The sequence below is a fragment of the Rattus norvegicus genome, chromosome X, assembly GCF_036323735.1.
Source record: "Rattus norvegicus strain BN/NHsdMcwi chromosome X, GRCr8, whole genome shotgun sequence".
Taxonomy (NCBI): Eukaryota; Metazoa; Chordata; class Mammalia; order Rodentia; family Muridae; genus Rattus; species Rattus norvegicus.
The window spans coordinates 51,395,187-51,419,577 of record NC_086039.1 but is presented as its reverse complement, the minus strand read 5'-3'; the positions used below and the strand labels follow the sequence as shown (position 1 = coordinate 51,419,577).

The 24,391-nt window shown below is 34.9% G+C and overlaps 1 protein-coding gene across 10 annotated transcripts in view; it reads right to left on the bottom strand.

The window, feature by feature from the left end:
* Dmd (dystrophin) overlaps positions 1–24,391 on the bottom strand; it is a 2,367,748-nt gene that overhangs the window by 2,018,268 nt on the left and 325,089 nt on the right. For all 10 annotated transcript variants that reach the window (XM_063279795.1, XM_063279798.1, XM_063279800.1 and 7 more), the window contains exon 2: positions 7,280–7,341. In XM_063279795.1, coding sequence (XP_063135865.1) covers positions 7,280–7,341 — 62 coding nt within the window. The remainder of the gene's footprint in view (positions 1–7,279; positions 7,342–24,391) is intronic.

Here is a 24,391-nt window from a genome sequence, read left to right as displayed (position 1 = left end):
TTGAAGCATTAATAGTGAGTTTGAGGCCAATCTGTATTATATAGTAAACGGTAGACCTGATGTAGGGGGAGACTCTTAAAAAGAGGGGGAAGGGAAACCTCTGTTGCTTTTTATATTTAGAGTATTTTTAAATTTATTATTCCAGAAAATATATTTTATAATAGTGATTTTTAAATACATGTTTGTTAGAAAATGTATCTATTTGCTGTTTCAAACATTAATAAATTACCATAACACCATTAGATAATAAAGAAGTCGTGTTTGCACATCTTAGAAATATTCTGAGGATTACTAATCATAGTTAAATATTTATAAATTCATTTTCAGATAGTTTGATTTAGTGTTCTACTATGATATTATGTTATTGTTTAACATTACACCAGAATTTCACTTAGTTAAAATAATTTAATCTTTAGAAATGCATGTTCTAGTTTCTGTTTTTTTTAAAGTTCTTTAATGGAATTTCATTAACTGTTAACTCAGTGAGAACAAAAATTTAAAATGTCAGTGTAAACTCAAAAGCATCTATCTCGCCTACACGTTCAGTGTAGTTTGGAATGGTTTGCTTTTAAATACCATAATGATACTCAAAAGCCTTTTTAATAGTAGAAATGAAAAAAAATTTTTAAACAAATGGTTTGCAAAAAGACAAAGGAAGAAGAAAAGGGTAGTATGTACTTATTAGCAACACAGTACAATCAACTAAAGCTTTGAACTTAAAAATAATCTTCCACGCTTTCCAAGTCCATCTGGCACAAGGCACAGCAGAGATGAGCTGTGCTGTCTCCCCTAAGCTACATACATCATCAGGTCAGAGCTCTCCATCCTTTCTCTCAGAGTCTTGTAGGACCACAGAAACATTCAGTTCCACCTGGGGAACAGCCGGCAGAGGAGAACAGGATGTTCTTCCCTGAGCTCCATTGTCAGGCTCTGTTTGTCTGACCTAAGCATCATATTGGCACTGGAAACATCCAGACAACACCAGAGATAACCAAATGACTGAAGTCTAGTGGAAGAACACAACTAACAATAGCCAGGGCAATATGGCACTACCAGAGCCCAGCTATTCCACCACAGAAAACCCTAGATATATTAAGACAGGTAGGTAAAGCACAAGAAGATGACCTTAAATCCAATATTATAAAGTTGATAGGAGACTTTAAAGAGGAAATGGTTAAAGTGCTAAAAGAAATACAGAAAAATAGTCAAACAGGTGTATGAAATGAATAAAACTGTCCAAGATCTGAAAATGAAAATAAAAGCGATAAAGAAAACACAAACTGGGAGAATCCTACAGATGGAAAATCTAGGGAAGAGAACAGGAACCATTGACCCAAGCATCACCAACAGAACACAAGAGAGCGGAGAAATAATATCAGGCATAGAAGATATGATTGGAGAAATGTATGTATCAGTCAAATAAAAATGTTAAATCTAAAATGTTCCTACCACAAAATATGCAAGACGTCTGGGATACTATGAAAAGACCTTATCTGAGAATGATAGGGATAGAAGGAGCAGACTACAAGCTCCAAGGTCCAGAACATATTTTCAACAAATCATAGAAGAAAATTTCCCTAAACTGAAGAAAGAGATGCCTATAAACATACAAAAATTTTACAGAATACCAAATTCATTGGACCAGAAAAGAAAATCCTCCCATCATATTAATAATCAAAACACTAAATGTACTGAACAAAGACAGAATACTAAAACCTGCAACAAAAAGGGGCCATGCAACATATAAAGGCAGAACTGTCAGAATTATATCTGACTTCTCAACAGAGACCCTAAAAGCCAGAATGGCCTGGGCAGATGTCTTGCAGATTGTAAGAAATGAGATACGTAAGCCCAGACTGATATACTCAGAAGTTTCAACCACTATAGATGGAGAAAACAAGATATTCTAAGACAAAACCAAGTAAACAATATTTTCCCATTAATTGATTCCTACAGAGGATATTAGAAGGGAAACTCCAACACGAGGGAAACTAAACCCAAGAAACCAGAAGAAATCGATAGTTTTACACCAGCAAACCCAAAGAAGAATCACACACACACACACACACACACACACACACCTGTTACCAAATTAAAATAACAGTAAATAACAATCATTGATCATTAATATCTCTCAGGATCAATGGACTTAATTCTTCAACAAAGAGACACAGGCTAAAAGTGGATGCATTAACAGGATCTATCATTCTGCTGCATACAAGATACATACCACAGCAACAAAGATAGATACTACCTTAGGGTAAAGGACGAGAAAATGGTTTTCCAAGTAAATGGACCCAAGACACAAGTTGGAGCAGCCATTCTAATATCTAATAAATAGACTTTCACACAAAAATAATAAAGAGAATGTGAACGATACTCCATGTTTTAAAAGGAAGCATCAACCAAGATGATATCTGAATTCAGAACATATATGCCACAAGGGCAAGGGTACTCATATTCCTAAAAGAAGCATTACTAAAAGCATGACTCACACAGCAAAATCCACATATTTTTAGTGGGAAACTCCAGCACCCTTCTCTTACCAATTGACAAGTCATCATAATAAGAACTAAATAATTAATGAAATTATGAGATGTTATGCATCAAATGAATATAACAGCTATATGTAGAATATTTCATCCAAACACAAAATATACTTTCTTCTCAGCATGTGATGGAAGCTTTTCCAAAATTTACCATATACTCAGTCAAAAAAAAAAAGCCTCAATAGATACAACGAGATTGTAATAATAACCCCTTGCAATGTATGAGATCACCTTGGATTAAATCTGGACTTAGACAACAACAGAAAGAACAAAAAACCTACAAATTCATGGGAAATGAACAACTCTCCACTCAATGACCATGGGGTCAGGGAGAAAATAAAGAATTTAAAGATTTTCTAGAATTCAATGGAAATGAAAGCACATTACTAAACTTAGATGCAATGAAAGCAGTGCTTGAAAGGCAATTCACGCTGTGAAAGCAGGGCTAAGAGGAATGATCGTAGCACTAAGTATCCTCATATAAAAATTGGTGAGATCTCATACTAGCAACTTAAAAGCACACAGAAAAGCTCTACAGCAAAAAGAAGCAAACACATAGAAGAAAGCTAGATAGCAGGAAATCAAACTCAAGGCTGGAATCAATAGATTAGAAACAACGAGAACAATAAAAGAATCAAGGAAACTAAGAGCTGTTTTTTTTTTTCTGAGAAAATCAGCAATATAGACAAGACATTAGCCAAACTAACTGAAAGTGATTGTAGAGGTAAATATTACGCTGGCAGACTCTCTAACCCAGTGGTCCAAAATCTCTCCACCTGACTCGCTAAGTTCCCATGGCAGGTCACTGCTGCACCAGCCCCACACATCCAAATTCCTGTGGCTGGCTGGGGAGCCACACCATCCTACCTTTCTCTAGAACTCAGTTGAGTTGTGCATGAAGAAAAACACCACAGTCTTAGTTTAGAATCATCAAGTAACTCAATCGCTGGGCATGGCAACTAGTATACTAATTTTTCAGCCATTCTAAGTTAAATCCTCTGGTGGCGAATCCTAGGAGATCTGCCAACTAAACCGAGAGGCTCTGTTCGTTCCATATTGTCCCCCAAGCTCTCCCTGACCAAAAGCAAGTCACCTTTTCCTGCCTTCTCTCTTCTCCTCTCTGACCTGGAAGTCCTGCCTACTCCTCTCCCAGTGATTGGTCCCCTCAAATCCTTATTCATTAGGGGAAAGTTCTGCTATAAAAGATAGTACCCAAATTAACAAAATCAGGAAGAAAAACAGGGACATAACAACAGACAAAAAAGAAAACTGAAGAATCATTAGACCTTACTTGCAAAGGTTTTACTCCACAAAATTGGAAACTAAAAGTGAAATGGATGATTTTCTTGATAGATTACACTTACCAACGTTAAATCAAAATTTCAATAGTCCTATAAACCATAGATAAATAGTAGTTATCAAAGTCTCTCAACCAAAAAAAAAAGCCCAAGTGCAGAATTTTAACAGACTTTCAAAGAGCTAGTGCCAATTCTTATCAAATTATTCTACAAAATAGAAACAGAAGTAACACTTTCATACAGATTCTATGAAGCCATTCATCCTGATACCTGAATCACACAAAGACTGAAGAAAGGAAGAGAATTTCAGATCAATTTCTCTTTTAAGCACTGATAAAAAAATACAAGCTGAACCCGAGAACACATCCAAAACATCAACCATGGTAGGCTTCATCCCAAGAATGCAGGGATTCTTCAACATACAAATGTCCATCAATGTAATCCACCACATAAACAAAACAGTAAGTAAAATTCACGTTAGATGCCTAAAAAGCCTTAGGCAAAATGTAACATCCCTTCATGCTAAAACTCTTGGAGAGATCAAAGATTCAAGCAGATACCTAAACATAACCAAGTGAATAACCAATATTGAGTTAAATGCAGAGAAACTTCAAGCAATTGGACAAAATTGGGGACATAACAAGCTGTCCACTTTCTTTGTGTCTCTTCACTATAGCACTTCTACTCTTAGCTATAATAATAAGACAGCTAAAGAAGACCAAGGGGATACAATTAGAAAAAAATTAAACTTTCTCTATTGCTGATGATATGATAGTATACATAAGTGACACCAAATACTCTGTCAGAGAACTCTTATATCTAGTGAACTGTTTTAGCAAGGTGGCTGGATACAAGTGATAAAAGGGCTGAGGAAAAAAATAGCAAAATAACACCCTTTACAATAGCCACAAATAATATAAAATATCTTAGTGTAACTTTAATCAAGAAATTGAAATACCTGTATGACAAGATTTTCAAGTCTCTGAAGAAATAAACTGAAGAAGATATCAGAAGATGGAATGGTCTCCCATGCTGATGGATTGGCAAGATTTATATTATAAAAAATGGCCATCTTGCCAAAAGCAATGTGCAGATTCAACTCAAATCCCATCAACATTTCAACACAGTTATTTACTGACCTTGAAACAGCAATTCTCAACTTCATATGGAAAAACAAAAAACCCAGGATAACTAAAACAATCTTGTACAATTAAAGAACTTCTGGAGGTATCACCACCCCCAATTTCAAACTATAATTTGCAGAAATAGTAATATGGCATTGACATCAAAAAATTGATCAATGGAATAGAATCAAAGACCCAGAAATAAACCCACACACCTAAGGACACTAGATTTTTGACAAAACCAACAAAACCATACAATGGAAAAAAGAAAGCATCTCCAAGAATTGGTGGTGATCTAACTGGATATCTGCACATAAAAGAATGCAAATAGATTTACTTTCATTACGCTGAATAAAACTCAAGTCCAACTGCATCAAAGACTTCAACATGAATCTGAAATGCACTAGTAGTATTTCAGTAGTATTTCTTGTAGATGAGAAAGTAGTAGTATTTCTAGTAGAAGAGAAAATGGGGGACTAATCTTGAAATCATTGGTAAAGGAAACACTGTTCTGAACAGAAGATCAACAGCTCAGACACAAAGATCAATAATTAATAAATGGGACCTTATGGAACCATAAAAGCTTCCATAAAGCAGAGCAGAATAGACTGTCAATAGGAAAAAACATCAACCTACAGAATGGGAAAAGGTCATCACCAACCTACATCCAAACAGCTTTCATAGACTAAACTTAGGCCCCTTACATATTTATAGCAGATGTGTATTTTGGTTTTCATGTTTGTCCCCCAACAGTTGGAACTGGAGCGGGCTGTCTCTGACAGAGACTATATTGTCTGCTTTTGAATCTCTTTTCCCTAGCTGGGCTATCTTGTCTGTCCTCAATATAAGAGGATGTGCTTAGTGCTGATGATACTTGAAATGCCAGGGCAGGATGGTACCTGGGGCAGGCTCTCCTTCACTGAGGAGAAGAGGAAGGAATGGGAAAATAGGGTGTCAGGGTGGGACTGGGAGGAGAGGAGAGAAGGAGCTTGCAATTGGTATATAAAGTAAATAAATAAATTAATTAATGGGGGGGGACACTGAGGGAAAAAAATAAAAGTCTCTTCAATATCCTCCCCCTAAAATGTAAAGTGTCTGTTAACACAGTTTTGCTACTTAAAAAGCATTTTCATATAAGGGATCAGAGATTTGCTCCTGTATGCTCATTTCCTGACTTTTGTAATAATTGAGTAGATCCTTGGGATTTACTTATTTACATATACATGATGAAATATAAGAAAATTGAATAAAACTATTTGATTCATTTGTTCAAATCTAGTACAATTAAAGGTAAATTCAAGTTTGTTGTGATTGTCCTGATGTGTGTATTTTGAGGTTAATTTTGTTTCCTCAAGAGGGGTTGTCACCAATGAGCAGTCAATTGTACTCAGGTGATCTAATGTGAACCTTCTTCCAATTTTAACTGGTTAGTAAAGGCTAGAGCCTGTGATTGAGCAGTGGAAGGGAAAGGTGAGACAGGTCTTAGAGAGGAAGGCAGGTAAAGGGAGAAGAGAGTGACAAGAAGGGAAGAGAGAGGACAGAAAGGGAGGAAAAAGAAGCCATGATTAACAGAACCATGTAGCCAGGAGAAACTGCAAGTAACAAAGGATCTAAGAGCTGGGGAATAAGTTAGTATAGTGCTAGGTCTGCCCAATCTAGGCACATAGCTTATAATTATAATAACTGGATTGTGTATATTATATCCAGGTTTATTGGGGTTAGAAATTCCAACAACAAAGTTTTCTAACTTCTTTAAATTGCACTTGAAATCATAAGTTTTCAATGTTGGAATCTTCCTTTGTGTTTACATTTATAATTATCCAAGGTTATACAATCAGTATCATGTTTTTAACTGAAGCATAATAAACAGTAAGGGTATATATTAATGTCTGCAGAAAAGAAAATGATCTATTAATTTACCAAATTTAAAAATTCATTCTAGTTATAGTCTGAATAAACCCACACTCAACTATTCTAGCATTTTCAAACTAAGTAAATAAAGATGAAATACAACCATTTTATCAACAATAAAAACTCACATATTTTCAAATGCTTGATAAAGATAATATAATTAACAGAGTATATCGTAATGAGTCCCTAATGAAAAATCAAGCACATGTGGTTTATAAACTTAATTCCCATCTCCTTCTCATATGTATGAATTCAAACACAATATGAGACTTAGAGATTTGAATATCCAAAATTAAGATGACACATAAGAAAAATAATATCCACATTTCAAATTATAGTTCTAGAATCCATTTCAAAAAAGTCAATAAATACTTCATTTTAAAATAAATAGTCTTACCTTAGAAAATTGTGCATTTATCCATTTTGTGAATGTTTTCTTTTGAACATCTTCTCTTTCATCTATATTGTAAAATACGAAAAATAAAAGTTATAGTTAGGCTTATATTTTACAACCAAAGTAACTTCCAGGTGTTATTTTAAATTTAGTTTTAAATTCATTGCTAAACCTTACTCATTGTTGAAACTGAGTAAAGTTGGTATTGAGCATTAAGTGAAAAAGCTTATCTAAATTCATAGATATGTTCAGGTCCATACTCATTCAAAAATAGTAACACTATTGAAATCAGTTTCACTGAATAAATGAAATATTATTTAGCCCTTGATAATCATTAGGGTATTATTTATTTAGCGAATATAATCCTGGACCTTTCCCCCTTTCCCTTTCTCTTCCTCATTTACAATAAATGATTATTTATTCTTTTACAGCTACTATGTTCTCTAACATGAGTCTGATCCTCATAACAGAAAGTCTCCCTAACAATGAAGAGTACAGTTTAGTTACTGTGGTTGTTTGATTAAGTTTGGCCCACATAGATTCATGTGTTTGAATTTTTGGCTCACAGGGAGTGACACTATTAACAGGTATGTACTGATTAGAATAGGTGTGGCCTTGTTGGAGAAAATATGTCACTGTGGGGGTGGGCTTTGAGTGCTACTGGTGCTTAAGCTCTTTTGAGAATGCAAAAGACAATCTCTTCCTGGTTGCCTTAAGATCAAGATGTAGGATTCTCAGCCCCTTCTCCAACATAATGTCTGCCTGCACACTACCATGCTTCCTACCATGATCATAATGGAATGAAACTATGAAACTTTGAGCCAGTCCCAATTTAGTGTTGTTCCTTATAAGACTTGCCTTGGTCATGATGTCTCTTCACAGAATGAAACCCTAAGACTATTATCTTTGTATTTTATTTTCTACCCAAATTATGAACTCAAGAAAACACTATTTAACAAATATAAATTCTTTAAGGGATGGACAATCTCAAAAAGTCTAAAATTTCTCATTCCTCTTTCAGTCTAAATTCAGGAAACTGCAAATGCAAATGATATGTCTTGACTTACAAATATAAACACAAAGGGAGAAATCTCAACAGATTTATGAAATTAATTGATAAATTATGAAATAGTATTATAAAAGCCACCATGTAGTAATTTGTTTTCCCAAGTTGAAAATTATTTGAGTTAAATTGACAAAAAAAGTGAATCTTCATTACTAAAATATTTTCTCTAAATCTGCTATTAGTTAAAATTCAACACACCAATGTATCTATAAATATGTATCTACAAATATTATTTACTTAGATCAAACTACTGTTATGAAAATACCTCAAAATAAAAACATCTTTTATTTAATTTTCAGTCATGAATGGTCATTCTTTCTCTTAATTACATGAAATAATGCAGAATTGCTTTTCCATGAGAAATATATACATACACTAAATGATGCTACCTTTAGATTAAAATGAATATACAAGTCAAGTTTTTTACTGATGTTCAAAAGAGCAGATCACTGCTATCCTAGATGGAAAATCTTATTGTCCTTCATAATATAATTTCTTTTTATATAATTCTGTTATTCCCACAGGCTACCATACATATGGTCAATTTCAGCATTATCCATAGGGTACCATGCAAATCATAAATATGTAATGTGGAAATGTCTCCTTTGTTGACAAATTTGAATAAATAAAAGTATACTAATATTTTTCAAGCCTAACAGATCCTATCTATCACCATCAATTCCATGCCATTATTTTCAAATTAATAAAAGACGAAATAGAATATTTTCAGTGGTCAGGTTTTAATTGGCTTGACAAGAAAGTCTAGAAAAATATTTCTCAGGGTTATATAGGGTGATTCCTAAAAGTAAATCGACTTATTTGCAATTCCATTTCCTTTTTACATTCAAATCAATGAATATTCTCTGTCAAACACCAGAGAGAAAATGAGTCTTTTAGGCATTAAATACATTCTGTTCAAAACAAAACTCATGGTGGAGCATACTACATTTATGTGGCTATGTTGGGAACTGGTGTTTAATAAGAGGCACTTGAGTCAGGGTGCAGAAATTGTCCAAATGAATCAATGCTATTTGACTTGATGAGAGTGGGTTCTTGCTTTCACAGAACTAGGGTAACAACTGAAGATTGTCATTAAGAACTGGTAATGAAGCATCCACATTTGATCTTCCTTTCTCTTGAGCCTTCATGTAGTCTCTGAATTGTATCTTGGGTGTTCTGAGATTTTGGGCTAATATCCACTTATTAGTGAACACATACAATGTGTGTTCTTTTGTGATTGGGTTACATCATATGGGATGCTATTATCTAGTTCTATCAATTTGCCTATGAATTTCATGAAGTCATTGTTTTTAATAACTAAGTATTAGTCCATTGTGTACATGTACCATATTTTCTGTATCCATTCCTCTGTTTAAAGGGCATCTGGGTTCTTTCCAGATTCTGTCTATTACAAATAAGCCTGCTATGAACATAGTGGAGCATGTGTCCTTGTTATATGTTGGAACATCTTTTGGGTATCTGCCCAGAAGTGGTATAGCTGGGCCCTCAGGTAGTACTATGTCCAATTTTCTGAGGAATCGCCAGAGTGGTTGTAATCCCACCAACAATGGAAGACTGTTCCTCTTTCTCCACATTCTATTCAGCATCTGTTGTCATCTGAGTTTTTGATCTTAGCCATTTTGACAGGTGTGAGGTGAAATCTCAGGGTTGTTTTAATTTGTATTTCCCTGATGACTAAAGATGTTGAAAATTTCTTTAGGTGCTTCAAAGCCATTCAATAATCCCTCAGTTGAGAATTCTTTGTTTAGCTCTGTACCCCATTGTATAATAGAGTTATTTGATTCTCTGGAGTCTACTTTTGTGAGTTCTTTGTATATATTGGATATTAGCCCTCTATCAAATGTAGGATTGGTAAAAATCTTTTTCCTTTGCCTTACAGAAGCTTTGCAATTTTATGAGGTCCCGTTTGTCAATTCTTGATCTTAGAGCATAAGTGTGGATGTTTCAGTCCTTATTAGAAGGAGGAACAAAAATACTTACAAGAGGAAATATGGATACAAAGTATGGAGCAGAGACTGGAGGAAAGGCCATCTAGAAACTGCCCCACCTGGGGATCCATTCCATATACAGCCACAAAACCCAGACAATGCCAAGAAGTGCATGCTGACAGGAGCCTGATATAGCTGTCTCCTGAGAGGTTCTGCCAGAGCATGAAAAATACAGAGGCAAACACTCACAGCCAACCATTGAACTGAGAATGGGGTCCCCAATGGAGGTGTTAGAGAAAGGTCTGAAGGAACTGAAGGGGTTTGACACCCCATAAGAAGAACAACAATATCAACCAAACAGACCCCTAGAACTCCTGGGGTCTAAACCACCATCCTTAGTGTTCATAGAGATAAACCTATGGCTCCAGCCACACATTTAGCAGATGATAGCCTTGTTGGGCATCAAAGGGAAGAGAGACCCTTGGTCCTGTCAAGGATTGGTACCCCATTGTAAGAGAATGTCAAGATGAGTGGTGGGAGGATTGGGGAGTGGCTTCATAGATGCAGGGGGGAGATAGCAGGTTTCTGGGTGGGGAAACAAGAAAAGGGGATAACATTTGAAATGTAAATTAAAAAACAATTTCAAAATAGAAATGGTAATAAAATTAATGAATGACTAAATAAATAAATGGAAAAAGAAAGCCATGGTTATGATTATGACTTCTCTTATGAAAATGTAAAGAAACTCTTATTCATTCTAAAGAAAGAGACAGTACTGGTAGATCAAAGAAGAGGTTTTCTCCTATAGAGATTGAGTAATCGATAAGTTTGCTGGGGTTCATTACATGAACATTACAGATTTAAAGGTAGCTCTACTAACCAGGAAGTTGTCTGAACAATTTATGGCAGCTTTCTCACTAAAAGTCCCAACTGCATTGTAATAAGCTGTGCTACTGAAGAATCTCTTGCAGGATTTATGGGTAGTCACACTATAGAAGAATACCCATAAACAATCACTTTGCCTTTTTTGTAACCTCGAAAAGAGGAGACTCTAATAGTTCTAGTGAAAAAGGATCAAGAGCCCAGTAATCATTTGTGCCTTGTCTATGTGGGCTACTACTACCTGTTAATATCTTATGACACTGATGACAAACAATGATTTACTGGGAATGGTTATATCCAAATCACAGGAAATAGATATACAAAAGTGTTAAAGAAAGGTTCTGAGTGCAATCTCAAAAGTGTCTGTGTGCCCTTTGCGTTTTGGTAATGGGCCCCTCACAAGAAGCTGAACAAGTTCTGGCAACTTGATGGTCGACCTTCAGAACATGAGTTTAAAAAAAAAATCTCCTTCTGTATAAAAAAAATCCTTATCCCAGAAATTTTGTTACAGCAATAGAAAAATGTACCAAAATAGAGTATTTGAAAGTACACAAGCAACTCAAATGTTTTTAAAACATTGCAAATAACCTTCAAAATAAGCCATTTGAAGACAGTTTTTCCAAAGGCTTTTAGGTGAAAAAGATTACTGATTTATTTTCAATTAATTTCAGATCTCAATATACAAAGCACTGAAGGCAGCATAGAAACCTTGACATTATGTGCAAAATGCTATGTATCACTGTATAAATAGCACTAAATGTGAGGTTCAACACATAAGCATCTTCAGTAAATGGCCTGTTTCAATTATAATCTTTCATCCCAGAAAATAAATCTGCAATGAATTACTTCCTAATATTTTCCTTTGGCATAGTAGCACTTTAAATGTGATAAATATTATTGAAAGTCATTTTATTAGAGCTACAAAATCCAGAATGATTATTAGTGGCTTATTGCTCAATAATTGATTTTATAACATTTAAATCAATTCATATAGTATTTGTTGTTTTTTGCACTTGAAGATAAACTCTAAATGAATGAAACTAATATTATGAAAAATAAATTAGAGAATGATCATTTGACTCAAAGTCCACAGTGCTTATTTTGACTAGACATCCCTTTATCATAATGTGTTTGCAAATTGTGCTATGAAAAAAAAAGTAACAAAGGTTAAACATATACACACAAATCCAAGATAGTTACAAGTTTAAATGCTCTATTTGAGCAACCCAGACTTCATTGCATGTCATAACATATATGAAAGCAAACTAAAATTTTATAATATACAATGTAAATGTCTCTGGAGATTTATCAAAATTGCATACAGTACCTCCCTCATGATATTGGATGATTTCATTGCTATACCATGCTCCTTTCCTTTACTAATTGAGAGTATGTTTCATTTGTTTAAAAAGTGTAACACCACAAAAATATTTTATGAAATTGAATTTGTTTTCATTGCCTCATTAAAACTGTATTAATGTAGTACCATTAGATATTTTAATACATACACACACTATATATATATGTATGTATATATATATATATATATATGTTGTATGATATCTAAATAAAGACAAAGGAAACTATTGTCTCAAATATTGTCATTTCTTTAGAGTAAATAATTTCTGGGGCTGTTAACTTGTTCAGAAATTAAAGAGCTTGTCATACAAGCATCACAACTCAGGAATAGAATTTAGGACCCACTTAAATGCCAAGTAGACATGATGGCTTATCTAATATTCCAGTAGTAAAGAGAGTGAATTCCTGGAGTAACCTACATATTTAGACAAGCCATATAAGTGATCTCTTCTTTCAATTGAGAGACCTTGCTTTAATGAAAAAGATAGAAAATGATTGAAGAAAACTCTAGATGTCTGGACTCCATGTGAACATGCATATACACACATATATGTGCCCACATGCAAATGAAAAGAGAAACTTCCACAATATTCCATTCTAGCTTTCAGAATTGTAAAGCAATGATAGACACTCTAATATACAACAGTAACTTAGGACATCTAGTTCATATTGACCTATAGCTTATTACAAATTGATCAAGATTTTTTGCCTCTCCTTCAGACCATAATCTTCCTACTCACACAGCCACTATGTGAGTTTTAGTTCATGTTTTATTAAACATGAAAATATTATTTTCCTACTCACTGTGCTCAATATTCTGATACTAGAGAGCATGGGTAAAGAATGTGTAAATTTCTATTTTTCTTTTCTTTCACAGATCCCCAGCTGTTCTAGAACTTGCTATGCAGATTACGGTAAAACTGAATTTCTGAAATTTCAGCCTCTATCTCCTGAGTGTTGGCATTTTAGCCTTGATACCCATACTAAAGGCCTCTGAACGAAAGCATTATAAACTCAATGGCTGATTGTTTATTTTAAATGATAAATACAAGAAGATGCCCGATCTTTGCATTTATGTGAATTTCTTTGATGAATAATGAAGTAGAACAAGTTTTGTTCAATCATTATACACACACATTTATTGTTCTTCCTTTTACTTTGTCTAAAGTACTAATATTATCTGTTTATGTGTCTATTTGAAGTTAGATATTTTAGAATCAATTGGACTAAGAGAATACATGAAGAGTAGTTAAGCATTTAAGTTATCGATGCCATTTGATTATCTGATAAAAACTGAATCTTTTCTTTTTTATCTTTATTAACTTGAGTATTTCTTATTTACATTTTGATTGTTATTCCCCTTCCTGGTTTCCAGGCCAACATCCCCCTAACCCGTCCCTCTCCGTTTCTATATGGGCTTTCCCTCCCCATCCTCCCCTCACTACCACCCTCCCCCCAACAATCACGTTCACTGGGGGTTCAGTCTTGACAGGGCCAAAGGCTTCCCCTTGCACTGGTGCTCTTACTAGGCTATTCATTGCTATTTATAAGGTTGGAGCCCAGAGTCTGTCCATGTATAGTCTTTGGGTAGTGGCTTAGTCCCTGGAAGCTCTGGTTGCTTGGCATTGTTGTTCATATGGGGTCTCGAGCCCCTTCAAGCTCTTCCAGTTCTTTCTCTGATTCCTTCAACAGGGGTCCCATTCTCAGTTTAGTGTTTTGCTGCTGGCATTCACCTCTGTATTTGCTGTATTCTGGGTGTGTCTCTCAGGAGAGATCTACATCCAGTTCCTGTCGGCCTGCACTTCTTTGCTTCATCCATCTTATCTAGTTTGGTGGCTGTATATGTATGGGCCACATGTGGGGCAGGCTCTGAATGGGTGTTCTTTCTGCCTCCGTTCTAAACTTTGCCTCCCTATTCGCTGCCACGGGTATTCTTGTTCCCCTTTTAAAGGAGTGAAGCATTCTCATTTTGGTCATCCTTCTTGAGTTTCATGTGTTCTGTGCATCTAGGTTAATTCAAGCATTTGGGCTAATTGCCACTTATCAATGTGTGCATACCATGTGTGGTTTTCTGTAATTGGGTTACCTCACTCAGGATGATATTTTCCAGTGCCATCCATTTGCCTATGAATTTCATAAAGTCATTGTTTTTGATGGCTGAGTAATAGTCACATCAAACCAGATAGACTCAAACTAATAGAAGAAAAAGTCGGGAAGCATCTTGAACACATGGCACTGGAGAAAATTCCCTGAACAAAATACCAATGGCTTATGCTCTAAGATCAAGAATCGACAAATGGGATCTCATAAAACTGCAAAGCTTCTGTAAGGCAAGGGACACTGTTGTTAGGACAAAATGACAACAAACAGATTGGGGAAAGATCTTTACCAAACCTACAACTGATAGAGGGCTTATATCCAAAATATACAAAGAACTCAAGAAGTTAGACTGCAGGGAGACAAATAACCCTACTAAAAGATAGGGTTCAGAGCTTAACAAAGAGTTCACATCTGAGGAATGCTGAATGGCTGAGAAACACCTAAAGAACTGTTCGACATCTTTAGTCATAAGGGAAATGAAAATCAAAACAACCCTGAGATTTCACCACACACCAGTGAGAATGGCTAAGATCAAAAACTCAAGTTACAGCAAATGCTGGCGAGGATGTGGAGAAAGAGGAGCACTCCTCCATTGTTGGTGGGTTTGCAGACTGGTACAACCATTCTGGAAATCAGTCTGGAGGTTCCTCAGAAAATTGGACATTGAACTACCTGAGGACCTAGCTATACCTCTCTTGGGCATATACCCAAAAGATGCTCCAACATATAACAAAGACACGTGCTCCACTATGTTCATAGCAGCCTTTTTTATAATAGCCAGAAGCTGGAAATAACCCAGAAGCCCTTCAACAGAGGAATGGATACAGAAAATGTGGTACTGAATCTTTTCTATTGCAATTGCTGTAAACATACATGTTTCCAGTCTTCTTTGCAGATTACTATCACAATGAAATGCAAGGTAGCACAACTAGTACACATTAAGCTAATAACTCTCAGTTAATGAAAGAAGTATTTTTCAAAATGATTATCTTAGTTAAGGTTACTATTGCTGTGATAAACACTATGACCAAAAGCAAGTAGGAGAGAAGATGGTTCATTTTGCATTTGCTTCAACATCACTGTTCATCATGGAAGAAAGTCAGGACAGCAAATCAAACAGGACAGGCACCTGGAAGCAGGAGCTGATGTAGAAGCCATACAGGAGTGCTCCTTATTGGCTTGTTCCTTATGGCTTGTTCAGCGTGCTTTTTTATAAAACCCAGGACTGTCAGATCCTCAATGAGTTAAGCCCAAAAATGTCAATCATTTATTTAAAAATGCTCTATAGGCTTTCCTACAGCTTGATAGTCTGGGGACACTTTCTAAATCTAGGTTTCTTACTCTCAGAGGACTACAACTAGTTGAATTAAAACTAGGCAGCACAGTGGTCATCTCCCATTTTAATTCATAATCTTTTGTTATTATTGTGCTACAACTTTATACTTCTTATGACTCTATACTTTCTAGTGTTCTATTGTATGCCTGTTGTACTTTAAGACTGATACACATACATACCATAAATATGAGACTTATTATGTAAACTATTTTTCTGTTTCAACAGAATGAATATTACTGTAAATATAGTATTATAAATAAAACTGTAAAATCATCAGCAAAGCAAATGAAATGCCAATAATGGAAAATATGTCATTGACAAGTGATTGTACATTGTTCAGTCATTTCAACTAGAAAATACTTTCTCTTAAGAGTTTTATAAGTAACTTCTTTTTACTCATAAAATATTCCTAAGTGTATTAATATAATAGACAATGAAGAAAATCTCTCCTAAAAACTGTACTGAAAACTGTTCCCTGGGGATGTCAAGGAATAAAGAACTGCTACTTCATAAATTGCTAAAAGTGATCAATATTTTATTTTTATTCTCTCCATGGGAAAATTTCACATAAAATTGTCTTTCTACCAAGACATAAAAGGTGTACATCTTATCACAATTAAACATTTCTGCTAGTCAATTTTATTTAGTATATCTAGCATTTTATATCTCCTTAGATTAGTGCATCAACCTTTACCTGTTATTAACTTTCATATTCTTGAAGCCCTCAGAAATATGAATGTGGGATACATTCAATTTTGATATTTATGTTTCGCAAGAGAAATTAGTGCAGAAAGTGTTATTAGGAGGCAAACAGAGAAAGTATTAAGTGCAGAAACCTAGCTTTCATTCTCACTAAAGGATATACTAGAATCATGTCCTTAATATAACTAGTCCTTTTTGGTTTCCTTTCAAATGAGGATATTAATTACTCTTTATATCCTATAACCACTCTCACAATGAAAGTATTCATGGAGTTATTTCTACGATAGTTATATGCATACATATATACGTGTGTGTGTGTATGTGTGTGTGTGTGTGTGTGTGTGTGTGTGTGTGTGTGTGTGTGTGTGCATCTGTCACTATAGGGTCAGTCTTCATGGAAGTTCCCATCCTTGTAGAAATATAAACAAAGTACTTTCAAAAATAAGGATATGTTATTTCCAGAAAGTCATCACAGGGTCATAGAGAAAGGAATATACAGCTACTTGGATGTTGAGTCATTTTAGAGAATGTGACAGTCAATTTGGGTCTAACAGAATATGTGAAAACAAGAAAGGAAAATGTTGGGGAGGAAAAAATGAGTTTTGATGAGAACTGTGAACACTGAAAAAGTGTTCTGAGAGTATATGAATATCATTCTATGAGATTTATTTGTTGACTAACTAGCACACAAATAAGGAATTTGAATGGACTAAGTTACAAAGGGGTGTGGTAAATTGATATAGATAGATATCTATATGGCCTGACTTCTTTTCTGCTACCAGATAAAGTAATATAAGCGTTAGTCCTGTGGTCCCTTAATAATGTCCTCCATAGGCTTATAGATTTGAATTCTTGGTCATCAGGGAGTGGTATTATTTGAAAAAATTAGGAGGTGTTGCCTTGTTGGAGGAAGTGTGTTAGTAGGGCCATGCTTTTAGACTTCAAGAGTCAAAGGCAATCCCAGTGTCTGTCTTCTTGCTGCCTAGGAATCCAGATTTCAAACTTCAGCTACATGTCTAGCAGCATGTCTGCCCACATGCCATCATGTGTCCAGCTATGGTAATAATGCACCAAGTCTTTGAAACTCTGAACAAGCCACCATTAATTGTTTTCTTTACAAAAGTTGCTGTGGCCAGAGTGACTAGTAATAACTACAAGATGTAGCCAATACTAAGCTGTCCTGAGTGTTCCTCTGCCAGTGCCATTAATTCAAATTTCTTTCAAGTTACCCTCAGGCAGAGCAATAGAACTTGGTACCAGAGAGTGGAGTACTACTCTGATAGGCCTAGCAATTAGGCTTTTTGGTGGAATGTAGACTTTGGGATTTTAGATTATGAAAGCAAATCAATGCTTTAAGTAGGGCTCAATGGGCCACACTACTAAAAACATTGAAGACAGTAGTGTTGAGAGAAAAGTATACTATGATGACTTGGCTTAAAAGGGTTTACAGGAGAAGTATATTATTAGGTGGTCTAGAGACCTCTATTGTGATAGTTTAGCAAAAAATAAAAAATGACTACATTCTCCCCTTGTCCAAAAAGATCTGCCTGAGGGTAACTTGAAGAAATTTAAATTAATGGCACTGGCAGAGGAACACTCAACACAGCCTAGTATTGGCTGCATCTTGTAGTTATTACTAGTCACTATTATGCAGATCTACAATGAAAGGGAGTAAACAAAGCAAGGAAAAGTACAAATTGCACTTTAGAAGAAAGGAAGCACTAGGAAATGTGATGAATTTAAGTCCAGTGTTTGAGGAGATAAAAAGTTTAAAGAAAAAGCCTGACACTAAAGCAATAAAGGACATGGTGAACTCAGAGCAAGATCCCACCCAGCTATGTTCCCAATTTGTGGAAAGGAATTAAACAAAAACCTAAGCAGTTAAGATAACTATCAAAACAAAATGTGGATGAAAATATATTTGAATGAGAAGACCAAGTTCCAGCCCCAGAAAGCATCAGAACTTGTCCACTTTGGCCAGGTTGCTCTGGTTTTAAAGTCAATACAAAAACAGGACTGTGGAATCACCCTCCGCAGTTAAGCAAGGCAGCTTCCTGTCAGCAATATCCTTGTATGGAAACCCAGACAGGCCACTATATGAAGCTATAAAAGTGAACCCTGAAATGTCACCCCAAGATGTTGGAGATGACAGTCTTGTAATACATTCCAAGGAGAGCTGCTAATGGGGAGTAGAACCAGTGAGAAAGAGAGAGGGAGAGAGAGAGAGAGAGAGAGAGAGAGAGAGAGAGAGAGAGAGAGAGAGAGGTGTTATAGTCAACAAAGTTGAAAAGGAGTTAGAAGTCTGAAAATTGCTTTGTCAGTGGACAGAGAGATGCAGAATTTGAACTTTGTTCTGCTTGTTTCTGGTCTCATCTTGAGCTAATATTTCCTTACTATGCTCCCATTCCCCCCTTTTGCAATAGTAATGTATATTCTGTACTACTCTATGTTGGAAGTCTGTGATCTGCTTTCTGATTTTGATTTTACAGGAGTTACAGTTAAGAGGCTGCCTTGAGTCTCAGAAAAGAATTTGACCTTTGAACTTTTAAGCAGTGTTAAGACTGTTATAGATTATGGAGACTTTTGAAGTTGGACTAAATACATTTTGTATTATTGTATGCCTATAAACCCATATGAGCCAGAGAGTAGAACATGATCATTTGGAAGAGAATGGCCTTTATAGGCTCGTAGATTTGAATGCTTAATCACCAGAGAGTATCACTATTTGGAAGGATTAGGAAATATAGAGTAGGTATGGCCCTATGGGGTTAATGTTCACTCATGGTGGGCTTTATGGTTTTGGAAGCCCAAGCCAGTGGCTCTCTTGTTCTGCTCTCTGAGGATCAGGATGTAGAATTCTCAGATAATATTCTAGTCCATGTCTTCATGCATGCTTTCATGTTTCCTGCCATGATGAAATATGACTAAAATTCTGAAACTCTTCACAAGCTCCAATTAAATGCTTCTCTTTATAAGAGCTGCCATGGTCATAATATCTCTTCACAATATTAGAACACTGACTAAGACAGTCACTAAAATCATAGAGAAAATGAACAGTTCTTTCAACAAGTTTATCCCCACTATGTAAAGCAATAAGATATATAGTCTGTGTACCAAGAAAAATTCTGGGTGTTCAAGTGCTCTGTTGCTCATTTCAAATACATTTGGAACATTTTAATTGTTTAATTTATTTTACATAGGCTAATCAGTTTCCTTCTCCTATTTTTATATATGTGATACATTTTGATCTATCCTTATTACCTTTTCTTTTGTCTTCCACTTAGTGATACCTCATTTTTCTGTTTATCTTGTTTTTGCTAGAGAATATATTTCCATGTTTATTGGTTAACACATTAATTGAGAATCTTTATCATTTATATGAAACAATATAAAAGTTAGGTATAAGAGGGAATATTAAAAAGTAACCGGTAAGAAACATATAAAGTTAAGAATAGCAAAGAGGTATGATTATATTTCATTCAAAAAAGGAATATGAAGTTATTAATAGCTCAGGGAAGAGCTATTAATATTACAAGATATTCTATATTTTTACTAAAGATGAAGGTAAAATAGAGATAAGAACTGTAGAAAATAATGGCAAATATTAAATAAAAGCTATGTAATATTTGGAATCATTATAATAGAAGGCTCCAAACTCAGGACATATTTAAAAAATGGATTTGCCATATTATTAATGCTTCAAAATTACAATGTCAAGTCAAAGAGGTTAGAATGAAAAATGGTATAAAAAACACTTTCCATTAAATTTGAGTAATAGCCTTTGATCTTAGGATTTTAGACTTCCAGGGCATAATGTGACATTGGTGGTCAGTTTATAATGAGGAAACCTAAAATAATTAAACATGTACATAAAGAACAGAAAAATCTTCCAGTGTCAAAGAGGTCCCTCATTTGCCATTCACTCTGCAATCAATGCAATGCATTTTTCACTACTCATTACTCTATAAGGGTTGTTCATAATAGCATTCTATCCTTTCTCATTTCCAAGAGAGTAGCTGTCTAGATCAGAACTACATTTCAAACATTTAGCATATAATATTTTATAGGTTATACCAAATATAGTTATTTAAGATAATGAAGTCCACATTTAGTTTTCACATCTCTTCTCACTTTTCTCTTCAGTAGATATTAGTTCTATTAATCTGTGGTAAATAGAATAATGGTCCTCTCCCAAAGATGCCCACTTTCTAACCCCTAACATCTGTGAATAAATTGTGTTACAAGACAAGGGGGAATTCTGGTGATGGATGAAATTAGACTTGCTAATCGACCAACTTTTTATAAGAAGATTATTCAGAATTATCGAGTGAGGCCCATATAATCATAATGGTCCTTAAACAGAAAACTACTTGACCCAACAACCTGGACAAGACATAGTACCAAGGGAAGAACATGGCTGTTTTTTCCTTGTTTTAAAGATGTAGGAGGAACGATGAGATGAGAAAGGGGAGCAATATTTAAGAAGAAAGAAGATTCTGCCTCAGAGTGTCTACAGGACACCTTGATCTCAGCTCACATAGATCCAGTTTGATTTTTTGACTTACAGATCCACTTGATAAAAAAATAATGTATTTTAATGTATTAAATTTTATGACTAATTGTACAACAATAGGAAGACTTTCATTAATGCTTACAAAACAAATATTCTCTGACTCCTACTTATTGTGATGGATAGCAAATAGAAGTAATATAATTATTCTATTCTCTTTATTTGCTTTATAATGAACACATGGAATATAGAAAGGTATATATATGTACACCTATAAAATTCTCCTAATTTTCAAATATTGAGGGTTCTGTTATAATCACTTATTAGTATAATTATTATGAAAAATTTAGTTTTATTCTTTATGTTAAGGGCCATTCACATTCGTATTATTGTATGAATGAAATTTGAAAATAGTTTAAATGAGTTTAAAATTTTACTAAACAATGTTCTTTAGAATCCTACTGACTCAGATGCTGCAACATAGCTACATAGAGTATTTGGGTTAAAATATTATATTTGGAAACTAGATCGTGGGCTAATATCAAAATATATACAGACATTTAAAAAACTAATCACCAACAAACCAAATAATTTAATTTAAAAATGCAGTACAGATCTAAACAGAGAAATCTTAATTGAGGAATCTCAATTAGAAGAGAAAAAAATGTTCAGCATTCTTAGATATCAGAGAAATGCCAATCAAAACTACTTTGAGATTCTATCTTAACCTATCAGAATGGTGACATCACATGCTGGTGAGAATGTGGAACAGCAGGATCACTCCTCCATTGCTGGTGGGAGAGCAAACTTATACAGGCACTATGGAAATCAGTATAGCAGTTCCTTTGAAACTTGGCAATAAATCTACTTAGACCCAGCTACATACTCTTGGGCATATATCCAATAGATGTTCCATCCTACAACAAGGATATTTGCTCAACTACATTAATAGTTACCTAGTTCATATTACTTAGGAACTGAGAACAATCTAGATGTCCTTCAACAAAAGAATTTATGAAGAAAATATGGTACATTTACACAGTGGAGTATTACTTAGCTAAAAAAGAATGGTATTATGAAATTTACAGGCAAAAGGATGGAACTAGAAAAAAAATCATCCTGTCATCAGAGAGGCTTACTCTCACAGCTGAAGGGGTTGAATACAGAGATTCATAGCCAAACATGAAGAAAAGAGAGGGGACAGGGAGGGAGGTAGAGAGAAAGAGAGAGAGAGAGAGAGAGAGAGAGAGAGAGAGAGAGAGAGAGAGAGAACTTCAGGTTACCCTTCAGAAGCCTGCCTCTTCTTGGATCTCAGAGAACCCCATGGAAGAGGGAGAGGAGAGATTTTGTGACCCAGGGAATCAATGAAACCAGGAGTTTTGTGAAATAAACTGAACAATGCTCATGGGCCTCACAGAGAGTGAAGCAGCAATCAGGGAGCCTACATGTTTCTGAGCTAGGTTCTCTGCATATAGGTTTCTGTTGTTGCCTTGGTGTTTTTATGGGACTCCTGACAGTGGCAATGGGGGAGTCTCTGTCTTTTTGCCCGCTCTTGGGACCGGTTTCCTCCTATTGGGTTTCCTACCAAAACCTTGATGTGAAGATTTGTGCCTGATTTTATTGACTATTTATTTTGTGCCATATGTGGCTTATGTCCTCAGGAGAAATGCCCTTTGTTTTTTTTGTTTGTTTGTTTGTTTTTGTTGTTGTTGTTGTTCTTGTTCTTGTTGCTTTTTGGGTTTTTTGGCATCATTTTACGTATGCAACAATTAAATATGATTGACAGAAAGAAAGGTAGAAAGGAAGAAAGAAAGAAAGAAAAGAAGGAAGGAAGGGGGGAGGGAGGGAAAAAAGACAGACAGACAGACAGACAGACAGACAGACAGACAGACAGACAGAAAGAAAGAAAGAAAGAAAGAAAGAAAGAAAGAAAGAAAGAAAGAAAGGCCTCAACTATACAGAATGAACTACAACAACCAAATAATACTCAGGGTTGATGTCCTGGGGAGACCTGCTCTTTCCTTAGGGGGAATTGGGGAAAGAGAGTGAATTTGGAAGAAAGGACAGGTGGGGCGAACTGAGAAGAACTAAGCAGGCAACGCAGTTGTCAGGATATATTGTATGAGAGAATATTGAAAATAATAAATCGTTTAATAATATGATACATGGTGCTTTGCATCATTAACCCAGTCTTTTCCACATGAGTTGTAGACTAGGTCATAAGGCCTGCATACAACCCAAATGACAACAACTTTTTAAGTATAAACACAACTGGTGTATAATTTTCACTATTAAAATATATTTTAAATTGTAGGGTTTTTTCAATTTACTCTTTGCTGCTTGGTATAATTAATAAGTCAACATTACTAGTGTAAATATAAAATTAATTCTTTTCTAATTTAGATGTTATATATATATATAATTAAACTGTGTCTATACACACACACATACACACACATAAAACACACACACACACACACACAAATATATAAGCTCCTTAGCTCCCTATTCTTTTCATTTGTACAACTAGAATCATTCAAACCTTCTCTAAATGTAACCACACCAAGAATGGAGAACAGTAATGCTTTTTTAACTCCTGCCACTTAATATGATATGTACAAGAACAAATATGTTCACCTCAACGGTTTCTTTAACCAAAAAAATACTTATTCAGTATTGTGATCAAATCATACATCTGCAAAGTTCTAGGCCAATGGCTTTCTTCCCATTATATCCTTTGTGCTACTGTTACTTATATAATGCCTCTTTAATTTTCAGTAAGTTTCCTATAATGCTAAGTAGCCATGATTTGTGAAGCTGTTACCTTCTGAAACATGACCTTGTGAATAAAGATTTTCTACTCTCATTACTATTAAGCAGATAAAGGTAATATAGAGGATATGTCTTGTAAACAATCTGTCTTGAAATTTATTGAAGAATTACAGTTTTGATATGCTAAAACTATTGATCATTTTGTATTTTATAATTTTCAGTCTTCCTAATACAATGTAATAGGCTATAAATTGTATGTCTAACTCTTCTACTACACACAGTCATTCCTTTTCTTCTCATGTAGGTCAGTTGTTTGTTTATTGTAGAGAATTGATAGACCCAAAAAACAAAGTGAATAGCAAAGTCAGATCATGTTGAAAAATATTCCTGCTCACCTGCTGCTCCTGAATCATAAAATGTTGTGTTAGCAAATTGAAGA